We start from the raw sequence: 20,195 nt of genomic DNA on the forward strand, positions 1-20,195 counted from the left end.
ACCCCGACCACTTTGTATGTTGTTGTAGGAGAGTACTTTCCCTTTATCTATGTACTATTATCTTTTAGATATATGGTTGTTAGGGAGGAGAAGAAAAAAGAAGAAAATTCAAGCATCCATCTCTCTCTTGTGTCTTGAACTCTCGCGCGCGCGCGTGTGTGTGTGTGCGCGTGCTTGCAAAAGGAACTCAGGCTCTCTCTCTCTCTCTCTCCACGACATTCTCTTTATCTTTTGGCTCGGTTACATCTCAAAAAACAAACGTTGGTGTTCAAAAAGCTTGGAGAGGCCCACTATATCTTCTAGCTTTATAGCATCAGACCCCGATATGAGTAGTATAAGGGGATTCAAGTTCAATATGACCACAAAGGCTGTAATAATAATTTAAGCTACTAGGGTTGAAGAGCCAACCCAAGTTGATGGTACACGGAAATAGGAACCTTACAACATGGAGCAGGGAGCTCAAGACTAAATTCGACACTGGGAGGAGTATACACCATAGTACGACCCAGCCTTACATGGTTATCCTCCATAATATCCCAACTTGCCTTAAGGGCAAGGGTAATACCTAGCATATGCTATGGCACAACGAACCTACCCATTTGTACTATCACTCATGTAGCCACACCATTGCCTCAACCTCCACTTACACCACTACATGCTGCTGTAACTACTGAAGATATCTTCATTTGTTTCCTATTAAACTATCCGAGGTAAGTTTTTGACGTTGTATCGTCTTCCTCTTATCCTTAGTTATCAAGAAAACTAATGAAAGTTTCTGTTTGAAGAGAGACGAAATCGTCATAGAACCTATCTTTCCTCCTTTATCCAAGGCTTAGCTAACTATCTTCATGAGCTCTTATGCATTTGTAGTAGTCACCTTTGTCCTCCATTACAAGGGTAAACAAAATCTCTAATGGACTACCTCAGCTGTGAGTTGTGTTGTTATGCCCTGCAAAGTCACTACATTGCTTCTTGATAGCATATGCGCTATCTCTTCTATAACAAGATGTACTAGTGTTGAATGCCATGGCAAGATCGTGAAGGCATCAGCCCTGTAAGTTGCAGTCATTCCTGTACTAATTCACATATAAGCATGATTGGGGAGAAGAGATTAAACTTCATCATTGTGCAAATAGTTGTGAAAATAAACCAATGCAAGCACAGGAAGGATAAGAAAATTTGAGTAGATAAGCAAGAAATAGAACATGCAAGAGAAATAAGATGAAGCAAGAAAGCTAAACACAAAAGCAAAAATAGCTAAAGTAATTTGTATTTTGCATGAATTGGCATGCCGCCCGAAAAATGGTATGATTAGCCGATACCCCAAAAATAAATAAATCATTATAATATGAAAATAAATTTTCTTAATTCGCAAACACATTAAGGCAATTGATTTACACAATCAACATACCTAGCACTGCCTCATTAATGAATGGATTAGGCGACATTGGCCCATTGTATAGTCGAAGTCAATAGCCATTCATTGGTTTTTTAACTGCACTCCTATTAAGGTACCAAGCAAGAAAGTTCCATCATAGAACTTATGGATAATCCATAAAGGTCCACTCCACTGGATCTTCAACTTCCCTGGATGAAAACCCATCCGAGACTAAAAAGGAAGTAGTGGATCTTTTTCCTTTGAGAGTAAAAAATTGGAGTGTTTGTCAACCCATTTCTTCTGCCTCTTCTAGATGACAATTGTGACAAAGAAACTAGTGGACCTATCTTCATCCAATTCGAGTAGATGGAAAAAACATAAACTCCTTTGGACTTCGCTTCTCAGCTAATGTGATGTGGAGACTCGGCATTAGAAATTCCATTGGAACCATAGCTTCAATGCCATATACCAACTTGAATGGAGTCATACTTATGGACACTTTATAAGCTGTGCAGAAGACCCATAGAGCTAAAGAAAGCTTTTCATCCCATTAACTAGCAGTTTTAGAATCTATTGCTATAGAAATTTATATGCGGACTCCACCTGACCATCAGCTTACGGGTAGTAGATTGTGGATTTCTTATGGATAATCAAGTGCTATGTGACCAATTGGTGAATTTTAATTATGGACTCCACTTGACCATTGGCTTACAAGTAGTAGACTACGGATTTCTTATGGATATTCAAGTGCTATGTGACTAGTTGATGAATTTTATTTGTGGACGCGACCTCAACATTTTCTTGTAAGTAGTAGATTGTGGATTTCTTATTGGATAATCAAGTGTTGTGTGACCATTTAGCAGATGCCATCATTGACAAAATGTTTTCCCTAGTCACACTAACCAACTCAACTGGACATCCATATCTATTTGATGATTATCTCATACAAAAATTTAGCTCTAGATTGACTCGAATTTTCGTTCAAGGCCCTAGCCTCCACCCATTTGTTGCTATAATCTGTTTTGCCACCAAAATATACTTGTTGCCTAAAAATCAATTTGGTGGATTGAATGGTCCTACAAAATCTAATCCCCATTTCTGAAAAGGCTCAAGTGATAATACCAAATTATGTGGTAGCCGATCTATGTTTGTTGGTTGCTCGAGTCTCAGACATACATAACATTACTTAGCAATCTTGTAAGCATCTCCTATAATAGTCGGCCACCACAAACTAGCTTGGAGGATCTTTTGGCATGTTACATCTCCTACAAAGTGACCAACACTTATACCTTGATATGTTTCTTGGAGAACAACCTCATGCTCATGTGTGGTGGAACACAATGGGGAATCTGATCTATCTCTCTTTTATAAAGCTGGCTAGTTATGATTTGGAAATTTTGACTTGGGACAACCAATCTCTTTCTCTCATCTCAAGAAAGATTATCCTCCATGAGACCTATTTTGCAACAAACTACAACATTTTATCATACAAAATAGGAATTTGAATAAGTATTGCTTCTACTACAAACAACTCGGCATCTAGCAAATCATCAAATACTTTGACTCGAGCTTCACCTATCTTCATCTAGCAAATTGTCAAATACTTTGACTAGAGCTTCACCTATCTTTAACAAAGACAAGTAATCAGCTACTACGATGAGGATTGTACCTAGAGTGTGGACAATAACGTGCTCAAATTGTTGTTGAATTAACATGCACCAAGCCATTTGCCAGTCAAACTCTACTTATCCACAAATAAAGCAAAGAAGAATAGTTGACATGAAAAGTTAACTTGGTTCCCAATAAGTAATGGGAATAGCTTATTAACGAAATAAATCATTTTGAGAGCCTCCTTGTGAGTGTAAGTGTAGTTCTACTCTACATCAGATAGTCAAAAATTGGCATAGTACATTGGGCGAACCACTTCTCATATGCTTCCTGCATCAGCACACTTCTAGTTGCCACATCTAATGCACCCACACAAAATTATGGAAAGATAATTCCCAGTTTGGTGCTTGGACAATCAAAGCTTTATCTAGCATTAGCTTTAGTCCGATGGAATGCTATATCACATTCATTTGTCCACTCCATACTTACCTTCTTCAATTGTTGTTGCTAATTTAGTGGAAGCTACATGTGCTAAGTATTGAAGCATCCGATTGTGCCACTGCACCCATAAGCCTTTTGAGTTCCTTCATAGTGGTGTGGTCAAGACTGGTTCTTGATGACCTCCAGCTTGGCTAGATCAACTACAATCCCTTCTTTGGAAACAATATTACCCAAGAGAATTCCACTTTGAACAGTAAACACACACTTAGCTAGACTCGAGATTGATTTAGACCCTCTGCACTTTGATAAACATAATGCCACATCATGAAGATGTTGGTATGTATGGCCAAAAACATGAAGTCATGTATAAACACCCTCATGAATGTTGTTAAATACTCCTCATAAATTTCATATCCCATCCTTTGAAATGTTGTAGGAGCATTCTTCAACCTAAACGTCATCACATTAGAAACACACCCCATATCTGTATAGCTCCATTTTTTTGCAGATACTCCCCTTCTTCATCCAGATCTAATCCTTCCAATAGGTTGACTCCCTCGACCACTTTCGGTTGGGTCGGGTCAGAACTTCGTAGCACGACTACTTCAATCTGGATGGAGAATCCGAAAACTTCCATGAGCAGTCCCACAGATCAAACCCAGTTGTTGTACTCTGCGTTGGTCTGCTGTCTTGACTACAAATAAAGTTGGTGTGGTGCAAGAATGATCAAGCCTAGTTGTTGTACTCTGTGTTGGGTTTCCTATCTTGAATGCAAACAAAGATGGATCCAACTAATCAATCCGAGCTTCTAACACGTGGTGTTAGATACAATGTTGACACTTGAACCTCCATCTAGTAGCAAATCTGCCACCACATCCATTTCAGATAACTTCACATGAAATGATTGGGATTGCCTCATCATACACTGGAACTTCTTTCAATGGAGTTTGATTCTCTGACTCTGATTTGCCAACATGCAAGGATTCCAGAGATTCCAACTTGACTACCTGCTTCTCTATGGTATCAGCTAGTGGGCCAATTGTTCTCTAAAGTTTGGCACCAATGTAAGTAACTATTCCATTGACACATGGATCTGTTGTTTCTTTAGATCTTCCCATAAATCATACTGCGTAGCTTTTTCCACATCCTGCTTATCTTGACAATTTTCCTTCTTCAGTGCCTTTTACATTATGTTGGGCTAGAGATTCTATCTTATTTGATATCTCTAGTAGCTCTTCTTTAGACATAATATGCACTAGATCCTTGACCTATAGAAGCACAGAACTTTTTTACTCTCTCAACTATCTGCTGGCTAAACATAGTAAATGATGCAAGGTCCTTGTTTTGGGAGACCTTTCGAGCTTGTTGCTTCTGTACCCATTTAGATACCTTAATCTGAACCTTGTGCTGATCTTGCCATTCAGATACCTTAATCTGAACCTTATGCTGATCCTGCCATGTGACTACCTTATGCTGATCCTGCCATGTGACAACTTATGCTTACCAAAACCTGTAAAAAATTGGTGTAGTACCTCTTACACATGGAGCATCCTTGGAAGCAAAGGTTGCTCTTGAATGAAATTGTCTTCTAAATGGATCTAGCGAAGAAATTGGTGGTTAGACAACCATGACAGTGGAGCATGTGGTACAGTTGTTGGTTGAGGGGATTTTCTTCCATTATATCTATAAGCATTCGTATTGTGTGTGGCTGTTTGACAAACAGCACAATAGAGCGTATTCAAGCTGCATTCCTCCGCAACCATGACAGTGGGAGCATGTGGTACAATCGTTGGTTGAGGGGATTTTCTTCCATTATAGCTGTAAGCATCCGTATTGTGGCTATTCGACAAATAGCACACCAGGGCATATTCAAGCCATACTCCTCTGCAACATGACCGAGGTTTCGACATCTCATACACCATGTGCTCGATGGGACCCTTTGAGGGGACCCTGCTCCTTCACTAGACAAATGAGCCGTAGCTACTTTCTTGACCTTCTTGCTCTTTGACCATGCCTTGCACTTTTACTCCTCATCCTCCAATTCCTCACTTGCATCTAAGTCATTAAAATCCATCACCTCCTTGTCATCCAAGGAATCAGAATCATGCTTCTTGGACTTGCCCTTATCTTACTCTTCCTGTGCTTTTTGTCAACTTTACCAGCCACCAACTGTTCTAGAGTCAAAGTTCCCAGATCAACATCAACTACTACCCTCTTTAGTTGTTTCTTGAGTCCTTTAATAAAATATGAATGAAGAACTTCATGCACCAGAGCTGATTGGCCACATCTAGCCTTTGGAGGAGCTTCTGAAATTTTGCTGCATAATCCTCCACCATTAGCTTTTTTTAATCCATCCGACATAGCTTATCCATCACATGTATAAATGTTTTGTCTTCTCTAAATCTCTGTAGAAATGCATCATGGATTGCATCATTTGTAAAAAAATGGGCATAATTTTATTGAGCAACCCAAAGTGCCACACTTTCTACAAAGTTGGCATAAAGGCTGCTTTCTTTAAAGCTCAATCGGCCTTGATACATTATCTCACTAGGTACTATAAAAAAGAAGAATGTGAGCATCTGCATCCTCAATTTCCTCACCCGAGAATTTTGGATACTTTACTATCATGGCTGGACATGGAAGCATCTAGAACTATACTGATGAAAAATGATCAGAGGTGGCAGGGGTGGCTGGATGGGGGATCGGGAGGATTCCAAAGATTCCGAAAAGTGAAAGAAGATTGCAAATTTAAAGGTTCCAACACATTAGAAATGGCATCATCAATTGTCGAATCAGCCTCATCTTCCTCCAATCGGACATTCTCCTCTACCCCATTGACAACAGTATCCCTTACCGATCCTAACCTCGCCTCTTGAACTATGGATTCTCTTGAGAAGAATCATAACTAGACTCACCAAACTAAGAACCTCGAGTATATTGACATGCCAAATAGTGCTACTTATGCTTTGACATGATCCCTCTCAGCCATTGGAGAAAATGCCACACCGAAAATCAAAGAAGAGTGAAGAAACAAAAAACGTAAAACGAGAAACAAAATACACAAAAGGAAAAAAATTCATCGTGGTCACCGAAGTGTTGTCGAGTGTCCGCTGACTCCCAATAACATTTGCACCTCTAAGGTGTGGTTACCCATTTAACCAAATAACCCAAGCTTACATTTCAACAAGGATGGACTCCACAACTTAGGCTAGAGGGGAATAAGATCTCCACCACCCATTCTCTCTATATATAGAAAATAGTAAGCCATCCCATATGAACATTGCCACGTAATGAGCATAGGTGAGTCCTAAGATGTTACCACATAGACTCCACAACTTGGGCTAGAGGGAAATAAGATCTCCCTCACCCATGATTTCTATATATATATAAAATTAAGTCATCCCTTATGCACAATGCCACATGGTGAGCACAAGTGAGACCTAAGAAATATACACAATAAGCTCAATGTTATTGTGAATGGATGCTATGGAAAAAAATATAGGATATGTGCACCAAAGTGATATACATATACATGTGCGCATGCAACTTCATGTGGAGAGGGTGGGTAGTGCTAAGCTATGGCATACGAAAAGAGGTTATTGAACGAGCCCAAATTGAATAACAACAAAAGGCAGCCAATACCTTCTTCTTTACCTCTACACATGTTGCCTATCCCACCTTAACAGGATAGAAGGTGATGACTTTATATGATCTTAACAAAAAGGATTACTTTGATAAGTACCACAAGTTTGGAAGACTAGACCCCGAGGGTGGGCAAAGATAAAGACCTCGAAGAAGGGGATGGGGAGCCACACTTAAAGAACCCCCACGAGATACCGAGACATCATATGGGAGAAAAAAAAAGGAACACAGGGAGTGGGGCTCCAAGATACCGACTTTCTAGATCTCAACAACAAGCATTTTGATGAGGCCCCAAGGTGTTGACTTTCTAGATCTCAACAACAAGCCCTTTGATGAGCCACCATAGCCACTTGAAGAGGGTGAGGTCCCACGTTCTCTTGGTTGCTAGAGGATAACCCATGAGACCTCTCGCACCTACTAATGGTCCAAGATTCTGCTTACAGGCATGCCAGTATGTGGGGGTGGGTCCCCCCACGTGCTTGTAAAGTTTGGTCACCATTAGAGCATGTTTGGATACAATGGCATGGGGAAGAGCGGGATTTTTCATGTCCTCTCAAGCACCAAGAGACTTGAAGAATCCGTACACTGGGCGCTAATTGCTAATCCAAACATGCTCCGATGGTGACCAAACTTTGCGAGCATGTGGGGGTAGGTCCCCCCCAATTCTTGCAAAGTTTGGTCACCATCGAAGCATGTTTGTGTATGATGGCATGGTGAAGAGCGGGATTTTACATGGCCTCTTAAGCACCAAGAGACTTGAAAAATACGCACTGGGCGCTACAGTCTTGAGAACTTAGGCACTGAATTTTGCATTTCATCTAAAGCCTAATGGGACAAATGGAAGAGAATCGTATGATTATGGACTTATTTAGAGCCTATGTTACATTCAAAGTCTAATGGATAAACGAATGTTAATAATAGTATGATTCTAGACTTAGTTAGAAACTATATTTCATCCCACCCTATAATTTGGGTTTTGGAATTACTTAGAGCCTATGTTTCATCCCAACCTAGACTTTAGGAGAAATACATTCGTCTTCTTCAGCTTGCTTACAACAACTATACACATCATTCACCTATACGGTCCGTGCATCATTTAAGATTATTTATACGAAGGTTTTACCCATTTCTAGATCTTGCCTTTCTCATTAAAAGGGGAGGTTGTTGATGAGTTTACTTACGATTTTGAGAACATATTTCAGCTAGTACGCCAAGCTATACGCAAAGTTTAAGAAGCATATGCTAAACAAGCAAACAAGAAGTGTAAACCCATATGTTATGTTCCCTTAAGAATTGAAAACAGATGTTGAGATGTCTATTAAAGAACGTGATTATGTTCTCTTAAGAATTTAAAACAGGTGTCTCAATAAGCGTACGCTAAACAAACAATGTAAAGCCGTATCTTTTAAAGAAGGTGATTATGTTGTCTTAAGGATGTCTCGAGAGTGTTGAGATGTTTGTTAAAGAAGGTGATTATGTTCTCTCAAGAGTGTTGAGATGTTTGTTAAAGAAGGTGATTATGTTCTCTCAAGAATTGAAAACTGACGTCTCAAGAGTGTTGAAACATTTGTTAAAGTAGGTGATTATATTCTCTTAAGAATTGAAAATAGACATCTCAAGATTGTTAAAGAAGGTGATTATGGTCTCTTAAGAATAAAAAATAGACGTCTCAAGATTGTTAAGGCGTCTGTTAAAGAAGGCGATTATGTTTTCTTAAGAACTAAAAATAGACGTCTCAAGAAGTGCATGCTAAACGGGCTTAAAATTACTAATTCATGTAAAAAATACTATTCCCCTACTTTATGACCTTTTCTCTCTTTATAGATTTGTGTTGTAAATTTATGCTATCGTCTAGCACATTATTGTGCATAATCTTAAATTCTAGGGTTCGAGGGTTGAAAAAGTGCTATTTAATGGTTATACACATTTCTTGGGAACTTCTGAATCGGGAATCAATCATTCCTAAGGTTTTTCTAATATCAAGAGTATTTTCTTTCTCCAAAATTATTATAACAATGGTATCTTGTAAGAGGTATCTTACACGAACAGGTTTGTCAATAGTGCATATTCATCGTTTATAGTATTATGTGGAGTTACTTCACGTGGTGACATTTTGCTATTATGTCCACAATCCATTTTGTATAGTTGGTCGTGTTATGTGAGTGTAATTATTGATGGTTGCAATCTTAGTTGCAAGACTTATGGTTATTTTTGTAAAAGATAAGCCCAATTTCGGCTCTTTGGGCTATTTTCGAAGAAATATAGAAAATACCTGCGTGTGGGAAGTGGAGCCACTCATGTTGGGGGGGGGGGAGATTGCACCCAATGCTTAGTTGTGTGTTATTTTCTTTACGCTTTTATGTTTTTGCATATGTTTTTTACATGGTTGATTTATTTGCGCATGCCGTTCAACTCTAGTTTGAACGGTAAGTGAGTGATGATAAATTTATTATTGTACCAAGTTTGTATCAATCTTGATGGTCTTGACCATACACTTACTTTGCCTAAAGATTCCATGACCTTTTCACGAATTCATGGTGCCTATTGGAAAATTTAGGGCTTGGAGGACAGTGTTGCCTCCCATTTCTAGGGGTTCGGTGGTTCCTTTACTCAAGTTTGTGTTTATTTAGCTCATCTTCTTAAAGCTCCTTGCTTGAGGTAGATTAAAAGGAAGCTTGCCTTCTTATCAGCGAAGCACTGTGTTGATTGCTAGTTGCATCGTTTGATGGGAATAGAGGCTAGGTAGGATTAAGGGAGTATGGTTTGACATGGTGAGGCTGACCAATGGAAGGGAGTAGAAAGCTTGTCTCATAATTCTCCTAGATTGGTGAGGCTGACCAAAGTTATTAACAAAAATGTTTAATTAACCGAGAAAATACTTTTTACAAATAAGAATAAGGAGTTTTTAAATAAAAAATGTGTATATAAGGGGGAACTACGAGGACAAGGAGAGAAGAAACGCGGGCTGGAGAAAATGAAGAGAGAAGGCGGGCAGGAAGCCGAAGAGGGCAGAAATGGGCTGGCAAAAGAAAGGGAACAGATGCGCGGTGGAGCAAATGCGAGGGCTGGAGCAGATGCGCAGGTAGGGTGCAGGTTACGGGGAAGTTGCTGTCCCTCCCGTTGAAACTCCCATTGTTTTTGACACTAACTCTGACTTGATGCCCTTTGGCCCTTCTTTTGAACATGCAGTCGGATATCCGGCACTGGTTCCTGAAGCAACCTCACAAGAAGGACAGCGGAGAACCAGAGAAGGTGAAGCAATCCTCCCGACCCGACTTGAAAAATACCAGCAAGTACTTCCCTAGCAGTAAGCCAAAGCCTGCCAGTGATGAAGCCGCCAAGCCCAACCCAGAGAAATCCCCGGCGAAAAGGAAGCAACAGAATGCTGATACCAAGCTGACAGAGCCTTCTTCCCCATCGCCCAAAAAAGCTCGCATCGAGGAAAAGCCAGCAGCAGCTGCAGTAGGAAAGAGTAAATCACCCAATGACGATTTTGAGGATGTTGTTCGATCACCTTCTTCTTCCTCCCCTGGAAGAGGTAGGGGACGGGGCAGGGGAAGGGGCAGCACTGCTGTGTCATCTTCCCTGCCTGAAGAGAGCAAACCCGTCCCTGCTGGCCGTGGACGAGGCGGAGCGGGAAGAGGTGGAGCTGCTTTCTACCAGTCCAGGCAGTCTCCACCGCACAAAGGAGAGAAGGTTGGCACAACAACTTGTACAGACATCAATATGCTTCGATGTAACGTGTTGATGATCGGATTAACTACCCAAAAACAAGATCATTTCACCTGCATGTAAAGCATCATCTTTTGTTCAAAGAACTAAACCTTCATGACATGCAGATACGAACAGTACGTGCATACACATACATTGCATTAATGACATTGGCTTTGATTCAACTTTTGCTGAATTTATGCAACAGGAAGTTCCGGAAGGTGCAGAAAATTGCCTAGCTGGCTCTACTTTTGTCATCAGTGGAACACTCGACAGGTTTAGACAGTTTCTTATTACCCCAAGCATCATCTCACAGGTCTCTTTTTCAGTTCTTTAACTCCTTGTCTTTGACAGTTTGGAACGAGAGGATGCAGAAGACTTGATAAAGCGGCATGGTGGCCGTGTGACTACCTCAATCAGTAAAAAAACAGTGAGTGCATCACACAAAAACAGCTATTTCCTTTAGATGTTCCTGGTCATCTCTGTGTCGATTCCTGCTTATACTTGTGGGAAATGTCCAGAGTTACCTTCTTGCTGACGAGGATATTGGAGGGCTCAAATCACGGAAGGCCAAAGAGCTGGGGTTTGTACTCACTTTTTTACTTATTTTTCAGTAGCATTGGGTGTATCAGAGGCAAGTGATGTGGTTTAGATGAAGCTCTAGCTGGTTTTCAAGACCTTAACCAGAGACTGACTTCGCCTTTCTTTATTTTGCATGACCCTGTAACAGAGTACCTTTCCTTACAGAAGATGGACTGTTTGACATTATCCGGTCTTCAAAGCCCCAGAAATTAGTTCAAAAGCAAGCAGAACCAAAATCAAGCATACCAGGTACATGGTTTTTATGAACAGGTGTAGGGAAACTTATCTTGACAAAAATGTGGCCATACAAGAATTGCGGGTGGGTGGGTGTGTGTGTGCGTGTCTTGTGAGCATGTGTAGTCACTGTTTCTTGTGTTGTGCAGATGCACAAGCCCACAAGAGCCCATCTGCTCGGGCAATCCATGCAGAACAAGCTCACTACAAATCAGCAGGGCCAGTGAAGGAAAAAGCAGGTGCTTCACCTCCAATCGGAGTTAAACCAAGAGGAGGAGTGGCAGAAACAGAAGCATGGCCACAGAAGCATCGACCAAAAAGTACTACTGAGATAATGGGAAATCAGTCAATTGTATGAGCACTGGCCTCTTGCTTTGTTGGTACTTTTTTTTTTGTCTGTATTTGCAAGTGTTTTCGACGGTGAAGAGAGACGCATTTAGGCAGGGTCTGCGTTGTTCAGAGGTCTGTTGGTCATCCAGATCATCATACCTGAACGTGAGGTTACTTCAGACTGTCAGCAGGAAGAACTCGAGATCAAGAGAAGTGTTACTACAGGGGTTTGCTTGCAAATGGTTAGCAGCGTATGTGGTGGAGGGCACCCACAGTATGAACTGTAATGTTAGTCATTACATGATACATCTAGCTTCAAATGGCAAGCATGGATCCCTAGGTATGTGGGTCTCTATCAGACAAGATACATTGTGAGCTTAAAGCAATCAAAGCTTCTTGAGAGGCATATCTTCTCTGTCAGCAGGAAGGACAAGAGAAGTGTTCCTACAGGGGTTCGCTTGCAAACGTTTAGCCTAACAGTGTATGTGCTGGAGGGCACCCATAGTATGAACTGTAATATGGCAAGCATGGATCCCTAGGTATGTGGGTCTCTATCAGACAAGATACATTGTGAGCTTAAAGCAATCAAAGCTTCTTGAGAGGCATATCTTCTCTGTCAGCAGGAAGGACAAGAGAAGTGTTCCTACAGGGGTTCGCTTGCAAACGTTTAGCCTAACAGTGTATGTGCTGGAGGGCACCCATAGTATGAACTGTAATGCTAGCCATTACATGATACATCTAGCTTCAGATGGCAGGCAAGGACCCCTAGGCATGTGTGTGTCTTTCATACAAGATAGATTGTGTGCTTGAAGCAATCAAAGGTTCTAGGAGGCATATCTTCGTTTGATATAGCTACTGGCGAATACAGAAAGATTAACTTCAATTGCTGGTTTATGCATCATATCCAGGTGCATGAGGTTAATTCTAGAAACACAAGAGTGTTTCCGCTTGGAACTGGCCTCACAATTCCTTTTGCTTGCAATGTGTCCCTTTTTGCATAATGTATTGAATTGTGTATTCTTTAAATATTCTTGGTTCTAAGGGTTAGTGAGATGACACTTCCTCTGATTTTTCTTCTTACAGGTGAAGCAGCTGCATGACTGGCTTCAGCTTTGGTTCGAGCTGAACTTGCAGGGAAGGCAGCAGAAAGGCAAAAAGCGTGGCAGAGAAAGTAGCAGCAGCAATGCGAAAAAGGCAGTTCTGCTGAGTGGGCCTCCAGGGATTGGGAAAACTACCTCAGCAAGGCTGATAAGCAAGCTGCTTGGCTTTGAAGCCTTTGAGGTTTATCTGCAATGATCTGTCTGCAACTCATATATAATTCTGTGTTGTGTAAGTTCAGAACCTTGAAATTTTCAATAGCGAGTTTAAAACATTGCAGGTGAATGCAAGTGATAACAGGGGCAAGGCGGACTCAAAAATAGGGAAAGGCATAGGTGGAAGCACAGCCAATGCCATCAAGGAGATGGTTAGCAATGAGTCACTTGCTGTGGGAACCAACACTGATAAGCACAAGTAAGCCTGCTTCATAGTTTGCTCATAAACTGCTGCTTTAGCTCAACTCCAGTCTGCAGACTGTAGATGCTTGTCAAAATGTGGTGATGTAAGGGTTCTGATGGCCAAGGCAAATTGCAGAAAAGCAGTTCTGATCATGGATGAGGTTGATGGCATGTCGGGAGGCGATCGAGGTGGTGTTGCGGACCTAATAGCTAGCATCAAGATCAGCAAGATACCCATCATTTGTATATGCAATGATCGCTTCAGTCAGAAATTGAAGAGTCTTGTGAACTATTGTCTACCTCTCAATTTCAGAAAACCTACAAAGCAACAGGCATGGCTACTCTACCCATATTTTTGTTGAAAAGAGAGGTATTTTTCACCGTTTGAGATACCTCTTTTGGCTTGTTGCAATCTTCCTATGTTAGAACTTTGCAAACTTTTCACAAGGTCTTTGCTTTCATTGATTGAACACTTTGTTATGCTTGCTTCCTTGTATAATTACACTTCAATCTATTCAGTGTCATTTTGGTTTAATCGCAGATGGCCAAGAGGCTTCAACAAGTCGCACAAGCAGAGGGCTTACAAGTTGATGAGGTAATTCCATGGTTACCTGGTTTTGTTCCTAGACTGCCTCAAAACTCAGGGTAATAGAGGGTAGGGTTCCCTATTGATCATGATATTCAAATGCTCCCTTCACAATTTGCAGATAGCTCTAGAAGAGTTAGCTGAACGAGTGAATGGAGATATGAGGATGGCTTTGAATGAGCTACAATACATGAGCTTGCGAACTCGGGTTATTAAGTTTAATGATGTGAAGGCTCGTCTTGGTTCTAGTGGCAAGGATGAAGACATGAGCCCTTTCAATGCAGTTGACAGGTATGCCATGAACCTGCCATGGGAATTTTTGTAGAAGTGGTTTCTTCATGGACGCATGTGGCTGGCTGGTTTTATGGCTTTGGCTTTCGTGCAAAATTGTAAAGGAAAACAATTGTTAACATTTTTCTTGATCCTATGCTATATTATCCATGTGCATGTTATCACTCCATATCCTTTACACAATTGATTCATATAGTTTGCCTCAAAATGTTTTTTTTTTTTGGGCTACTAAGAAGTAGATGTAGTGGGTAGTTGTCAATTGGTGACTCAGTAGTATGTTGCATGATGTATGTATGTTGATGGATGGGCATTGTCACACCTTGTTGACAGAGGAGCATGGGTTTTGGCCCTCTATTGAGGCTTATTGACTTCCCGGACTAGCAGGACATGAGGGTCTTCTTGATGGAGCTACCTAGACACCCAGATCTCCTTAGAGAGGGTAGAGCCCAAACTCAAGATACCTCACAATTCCTCATTCACTAGTTTCTTCTTCAGGCAATTGCTTTGCGGCCCATTGGATCGGAAGGACATCAAAGGAACCACACCCCCTTGGGTGCTGTCACCATTAGGCCACCCAATTGGTCCACTCGTGCTTTCTCATCATGTATGTACATTGGATTGGTGTCCATGGTAGTTGTATATGTTGGGGATTGATGCCACTCATGTGATACTGTGGAATTGGCTTTTTGTTGGGACTTGTGCCTCTATGCACATGCTCGGAACTCGTGTACTTGCCTGGAGCACGTCTATTTTGGTAGTGTCTCATGAACGAGGATTGTCCATACCAATGCTGCATTGCATAGCATCTTTATGCGCTTGCTATGCAATTGAAATTGCATGCTGCTTTCATGCTTGCTTGATCAATGTGTAGTTCCGGGTAAGGGGACCCCTGTTCGTGAACTGTGCGTGTGAAACTATCTGTTGACATGGTTATGTGGCATGTTGACAGGTGGTAAGTATTGGTTATAAACCTAGCCTTAGGAATTAGCACTAATTTATAAGTGAGTGTGTACACACTTCATGTAACATGCGGAAGCTTCGGGGGAGATTGATAACTTCAATGATCAGAAAAATAGCACACTTGTCGCAACGAAATTAACACACAAAATTGAATATAGATGTGTAGAAAAATAGAGAGAGAGAGAGAGAGAGAGGGAGAAGAGGACACAGTATTGGGTTCCGAATACCCTCTCTAGGGCCCCCACTAGAATGGTGTATTTGCTTTTATTAGAACGATGCAAAACTGAAATAAAAGACTGAACCTGAACCTTCTTGGCTGAGATAGATCTCTGTCCTTGACCTTAATCCTTCACCCCTTCTGCGTTAGCTTGTCCTTGGCTGTCCTGGCTCTTTGATCAGCTTCAGCACTTAGTGAATTATGAGATGAATGGACTGAAACATGCAAATGGTATTTATACCGTTCATCAAGGATGCTAGTCGACTGGATTAATACCAGTCGACTGATTGAAAAATGCTCCATGACCAGAATAAACAGCATTAAATGCTGTAAATTTTGCGCATCACTTAAATCAACTGCTGGCCATCAGGCGCCTCAGTTCCGGCTGTTGGGCAGCCTGTGGGGGTTGCCCCACACCTGGCCTACGTCCTCTAGGGTTGTGTACCCTGTCGACTGCTTGGCCGGGAGCCCTAGGGTTGTCCTACAGTCCTTCCATGGCCATCCCATGGCTGGTGGGCACAACCAAGGCCTTCTGGCTCCTATGGGGGTGGTTCTACACCTCCCCCATGCCCATATCTGTCCTTGGGGTAGCCCTATAGGCTGGCCATCTACACAATGATCTTGCATCCAGTATCATACTAGATACAAGAACGACTAACATCATTCCAGAGGGAGACTCATAGTGCGCCGACTCGTCCCAGACTGGGCTCACATGGGATCAATTTTCCATCGCAGGTCCTGCACCTTCTGTATAGATATGTCTATGTGGCATCCAAGTGCGGGATGCACATGACACTCCATCAAGTTTTGGGCGACCAAAACTCACTTATAAATTATGACCAGTCCGATGTTCACACACCACACACTGATGTCCCGAGGTGGACAAAACCCAATGTTCACTGCCCAAATCTTATCCCCTTTGTACAAAGGGAGTAACCAGCCATGTGCCCTTTCTAGCTTGCTCCACAAAGCACCTGCTTGCCACCTAGAGTGGACAACTCACCACCTCACTCTTTCCTCTCTCTCTAGAAAAAGGCGTCTCCTTTACGAGTCCTTTTGGGTTGTATTTTCTGCACTCTCTCCTTCCCAACTCCATATCCAAGCTTGCTAGGGTGTTCCCAAGCTTCCAAGAGTGTTTCCAGGTGCTATTCACTCTCCACACCCAATGACTGAAATTTAGTAAAACAACTCTCTTTCTTCTTGTAATTTTTGGTCTTTTTGTTGAAAACCTTTTTCAAGATGAACCATAGGGGAAGCTTTCCGAGGGTTCTCTTCATCCTCTTGAAGATTTTTGTTGCGAAGAATTGCGGCAAATTGAAGATTTCAACACTCCAAGTACCTCCATCATGAAGACTTCCGCTGTCATGGACTCTACTTGTAGTTGGTAAGCTTTTATGCTTAAATATGGAAGTAAGTAGCAAGAGGGAGGAACTAGATTACAAGATCACATTGTTGGTCATATCCACTCCTGGCTAGTTCAGGTGTGAACCCAGCTTACTCACGAGCACTTTTTCCCTGTGACTGGACACAGGTTTTTTCCCCGTGTGAACACACTTGTGTGTTGGGCACTTTGCCCTAGGCCTTTTAGTACTCACTTGTACTTTCATTTCATATCATTATTGAGTACATCTTTTCCAGCACTCACGTTTCTTTGTGCTTGAGGTTGTGTGTGTGTGTGTGTGTGCAGGCTAGCTTCCCTCTTACCCAACATTGGTATCAGAGCTTGGTTAGGGTTAGCATTAGGGTTTGCCCCTTGCTGCCCGTCAGAGCTTGAGCCTATTGCACACATCTGGGAATTAGGGTTTTGCTGCATTAGGGTTAGGGTTTTGCCTTCAGTCGCCTTGCAGCCATCCTGCCGTCGCCGCCGCCCTCAGTCGCCTCTGCACGCCGTCGTTGCTTTGTCCGTATGCCATATTGTATAGCCCTGCCACCGCCCTCAGCTCCACGTCGCTGTTGTCGCCCTTGTGCGCTGACGTCGCCGCCTATAGTACCTGCTGTGTCGCTGCCCTTAGCTACACCACGACGCCGCCGCCGCCCCTATGCGTTGACGCCATCGTCGTCGTCGTCGTCGTCGACTATAGTTGCGTCGCCGTTGCTGTCGCCCCTGTGCGCCGTCGCCCTTGTACGCCCTAGATCTGCTTCGTGCCGCGCGGCCATCCCAGATCTGCTTCGTGCGGCGTGCGCCGCTCCAGATCTGGCACCACCCGTCCTCTGCGTCGTAGATCTGGGTGCCCTACGCCAGTTGCAACAGTAGCTGTCTGTGCTCGTACCTGCCTCGACGCCGTCGCCACCCTCAGCTGCACCACGCCGTCACTTGTGCGTCGCCGCCTGCGCCTACTGCCTTGAGCGCCGTCGCCCACCGCCATACGACCGTACCTGCACTTGTACCATACGATTGTACCTGCAACTGTGCCTGCTTTGCACTGCCCAAAGCCACTTCAAATTCCAGATCTGTAAGGTTTGACCTGCAATTGCACACATTGCTTGTTCAAATTTGGGGCTTTTTACAATTGAGCCTGCAATTGCAACATTGGCATTAATTTCAGCAGATACAATTGAGCTTGCAATTGCAACATTGGCATTAATTTCAGCAGATTTGGTGCATAATTGCACTAGAAATTTAGGGATTTTGCAAAAATGTAGTTGCTCGGATTGAGCATATCCCCTGTTTTGTGGATCGGCACAATGGTGTGCATCGTCCACTCCGCAGGCAAACCCTCTGCTAGTGCCCTGTTAAACAGGTGTGCAAGAAAAGGAGCCAAAGAATCTAGTGCATATATGAGATGCTCACCCTGTAGGCCCATATGGTCGGCGGCTTGTCCATGCTGTAGGGGGCGGATAGCTTCCTTTACCATCGAGTGGGTAAAGAAGCTAGCTGTGGTAGGTCGAGGCTCCTGTGGCTGAGGTATAGGTGGCTGCTGTGGGGTGTGGTATAGGCCCTCTGCATATGTGTGCCATGTCTGTGGGTCTGCAATGGGTGTCGGTGTTCGGGGCTCTCTGAAGTGCCGCCATGTTATGTTGCTGCCTTGGGGGCCTGAGCAAGGGTGGGTGGGCTAGCACAGTGCCAGCAGTACTGGGCGCCAGTGGCGAACAGAGAGGGCGGCTACGCACAAAGGCGCGCAGCGAACAGGGAACAGCGAAGTGAAGCAAGTGGCGAACAGTGCAGCGAAAAGCGAGCGGCGACCAGTAGTGAACAGCGAAACAGGGGCGGCGAGGGCAGAGGCGAGGGCGAACAGTTGCGGGCGGCGACAATAGAGAGATTAACAACGAACAGGGGCGGCGAGGGCAGAGGCGAACTGGGGCGACAGTAGAGAGAGAGAGAGAGAGAGGGAGAGAGGGAGGGAGGGAGGGAGGGAGAATATTGGGTCGTGAATACCCTCTGTAGGGCCCTCACCACGAATGGTGTATTTGCTTTTGTTAGAATGATGCGAAACTGAAATAAAAGATTGAACGTGAACCTTCTTGGCTGAGATAGATCTCTACCCTTGACCTTCAATCCTTCACCTCTTTTGCGTTAGCTTTGTCCTTGGCTGTCCTGGCCCTTTGTTTAGCTTCAGCACTTCGTGAATTATGAGATGAATGGACTGAAACATGCAATTGGTATTTATACCCTTCAGTGATGCTAGTCGGCTCGATTAAAGCCAGTCGGCTGTCAGAAAAATACTCCACGACCAGAATAAACAACATTGAATGCTATAAATTGTGCGCATCACTTAAATCAACTGCTGAGCAGCCTGTGTGGGCTGCCCCACACCTGGCCTACAGCCCTCTAGGGCTGTTGTCACCAGTCTGGACATTTTCTAGTATGAAAGGAGTCTGGTGGACTCCAGGATGTCTAAATATTTGGAAAGTACAAGCTTTGGGAATGGGGGATTATCCTAGAATACAAAGGACCACACTCCTAAAATTTAGGAGAGTTGCTATTTTTGGCTTGACTCTGATGGAAAGTCTGTTCGCGTCATTACATCTGGAATTGAGCAGATACCAAAAGTTGGCAAAGTGCCTATGACAGAATGTCTACCAGTTGGGATATTTTTAGAGATAAAGTTTATGGAAGGACCCATCTCTTAGATTGGGACATGTGGCAAGATAGTGGACCAAAGTGAGACAAGTGTCCTGACACTTGTTAGAAAGTGGATTAAAGTGAGACAAGTGGCCTCACACTTGTCACTTCAGCTATTGTGTGGCTCTCCACTTGTCATTGTAGCCTTCTCTTGCCATTTTAGCTTATGGGAGGCCCAAATCTATAAATTGGAGCCCTCTCTCTTCATTAATGGAGGCTCTCTTGTTGCACACTAGCCTCTACCACCGTTACAGGTTGCCCTAATGATGGCTACTCTCTTTCTCTCTCTCTTGAAGGCTGCCCATGAAGAATACGGGCTGTTGGGGATTGTTTTGGAGGCTTCCATCGCGAAGAAATACTAAAGGCAAGGGTATTTAATCATTTATTATGATTTCTAGCCATTGTACTTGTTGTACCAATCCTTGTACCGACTGTACCAGCTTTTGTACTTGTTGTACCACCCATTGTACCGGTTGTACCAGCTTCTGTACTTGTTGTACCAACCACTGTACTTGCTATACTAATCACTATACATGCCGTACCAGCATTTGTACTTGCTGCTTATGTGTGGTGTCTGACATGAGGCAAAAGGTTTTGGACGAGTGCCATGCTCCTCCTTGGTCATAGAGGCACAGTGCCTTTTACGCACATCGTTG

The 20,195-nt window shown here is 43.0% G+C and overlaps 1 protein-coding gene across 1 annotated transcript in view; it reads left to right on the top strand.

Moving 5' to 3' along the window:
• Positions 1–9,995: 9,995 nt before the first annotated feature.
• The window catches only part of RFC1 (replication factor C1), a 37,569-nt gene continuing 27,369 nt past the window's right edge, over positions 9,996–20,195 (top strand). Inside the window, exons 1-12 of the mRNA XM_086821653.1 lie at positions 9,996–10,151; positions 10,259–10,765; positions 10,989–11,056; positions 11,135–11,210; positions 11,302–11,363; positions 11,511–11,611; positions 11,746–11,948; positions 13,010–13,207; positions 13,305–13,438; positions 13,559–13,754; positions 13,964–14,017; positions 14,130–14,299. Coding sequence (XP_086677779.1) covers positions 10,044–10,151; positions 10,259–10,765; positions 10,989–11,056; positions 11,135–11,210; positions 11,302–11,363; positions 11,511–11,611; positions 11,746–11,948; positions 13,010–13,207; positions 13,305–13,438; positions 13,559–13,754; positions 13,964–14,017; positions 14,130–14,299 — 1,877 coding nt within the window. The 5' untranslated portion in view covers positions 9,996–10,043. The remainder of the gene's footprint in view (positions 10,152–10,258; positions 10,766–10,988; positions 11,057–11,134; positions 11,211–11,301; positions 11,364–11,510; positions 11,612–11,745; positions 11,949–13,009; positions 13,208–13,304; positions 13,439–13,558; positions 13,755–13,963; positions 14,018–14,129; positions 14,300–20,195) is intronic.

The sequence above is a fragment of the Cibotium barometz genome, chromosome 2, assembly GCF_041138505.1.
Source record: "Cibotium barometz isolate CiBa-2024 chromosome 2, ASM4113850v1, whole genome shotgun sequence".
NCBI classification, from domain to species: Eukaryota; Viridiplantae; Streptophyta; class Polypodiopsida; order Cyatheales; family Cibotiaceae; genus Cibotium; species Cibotium barometz.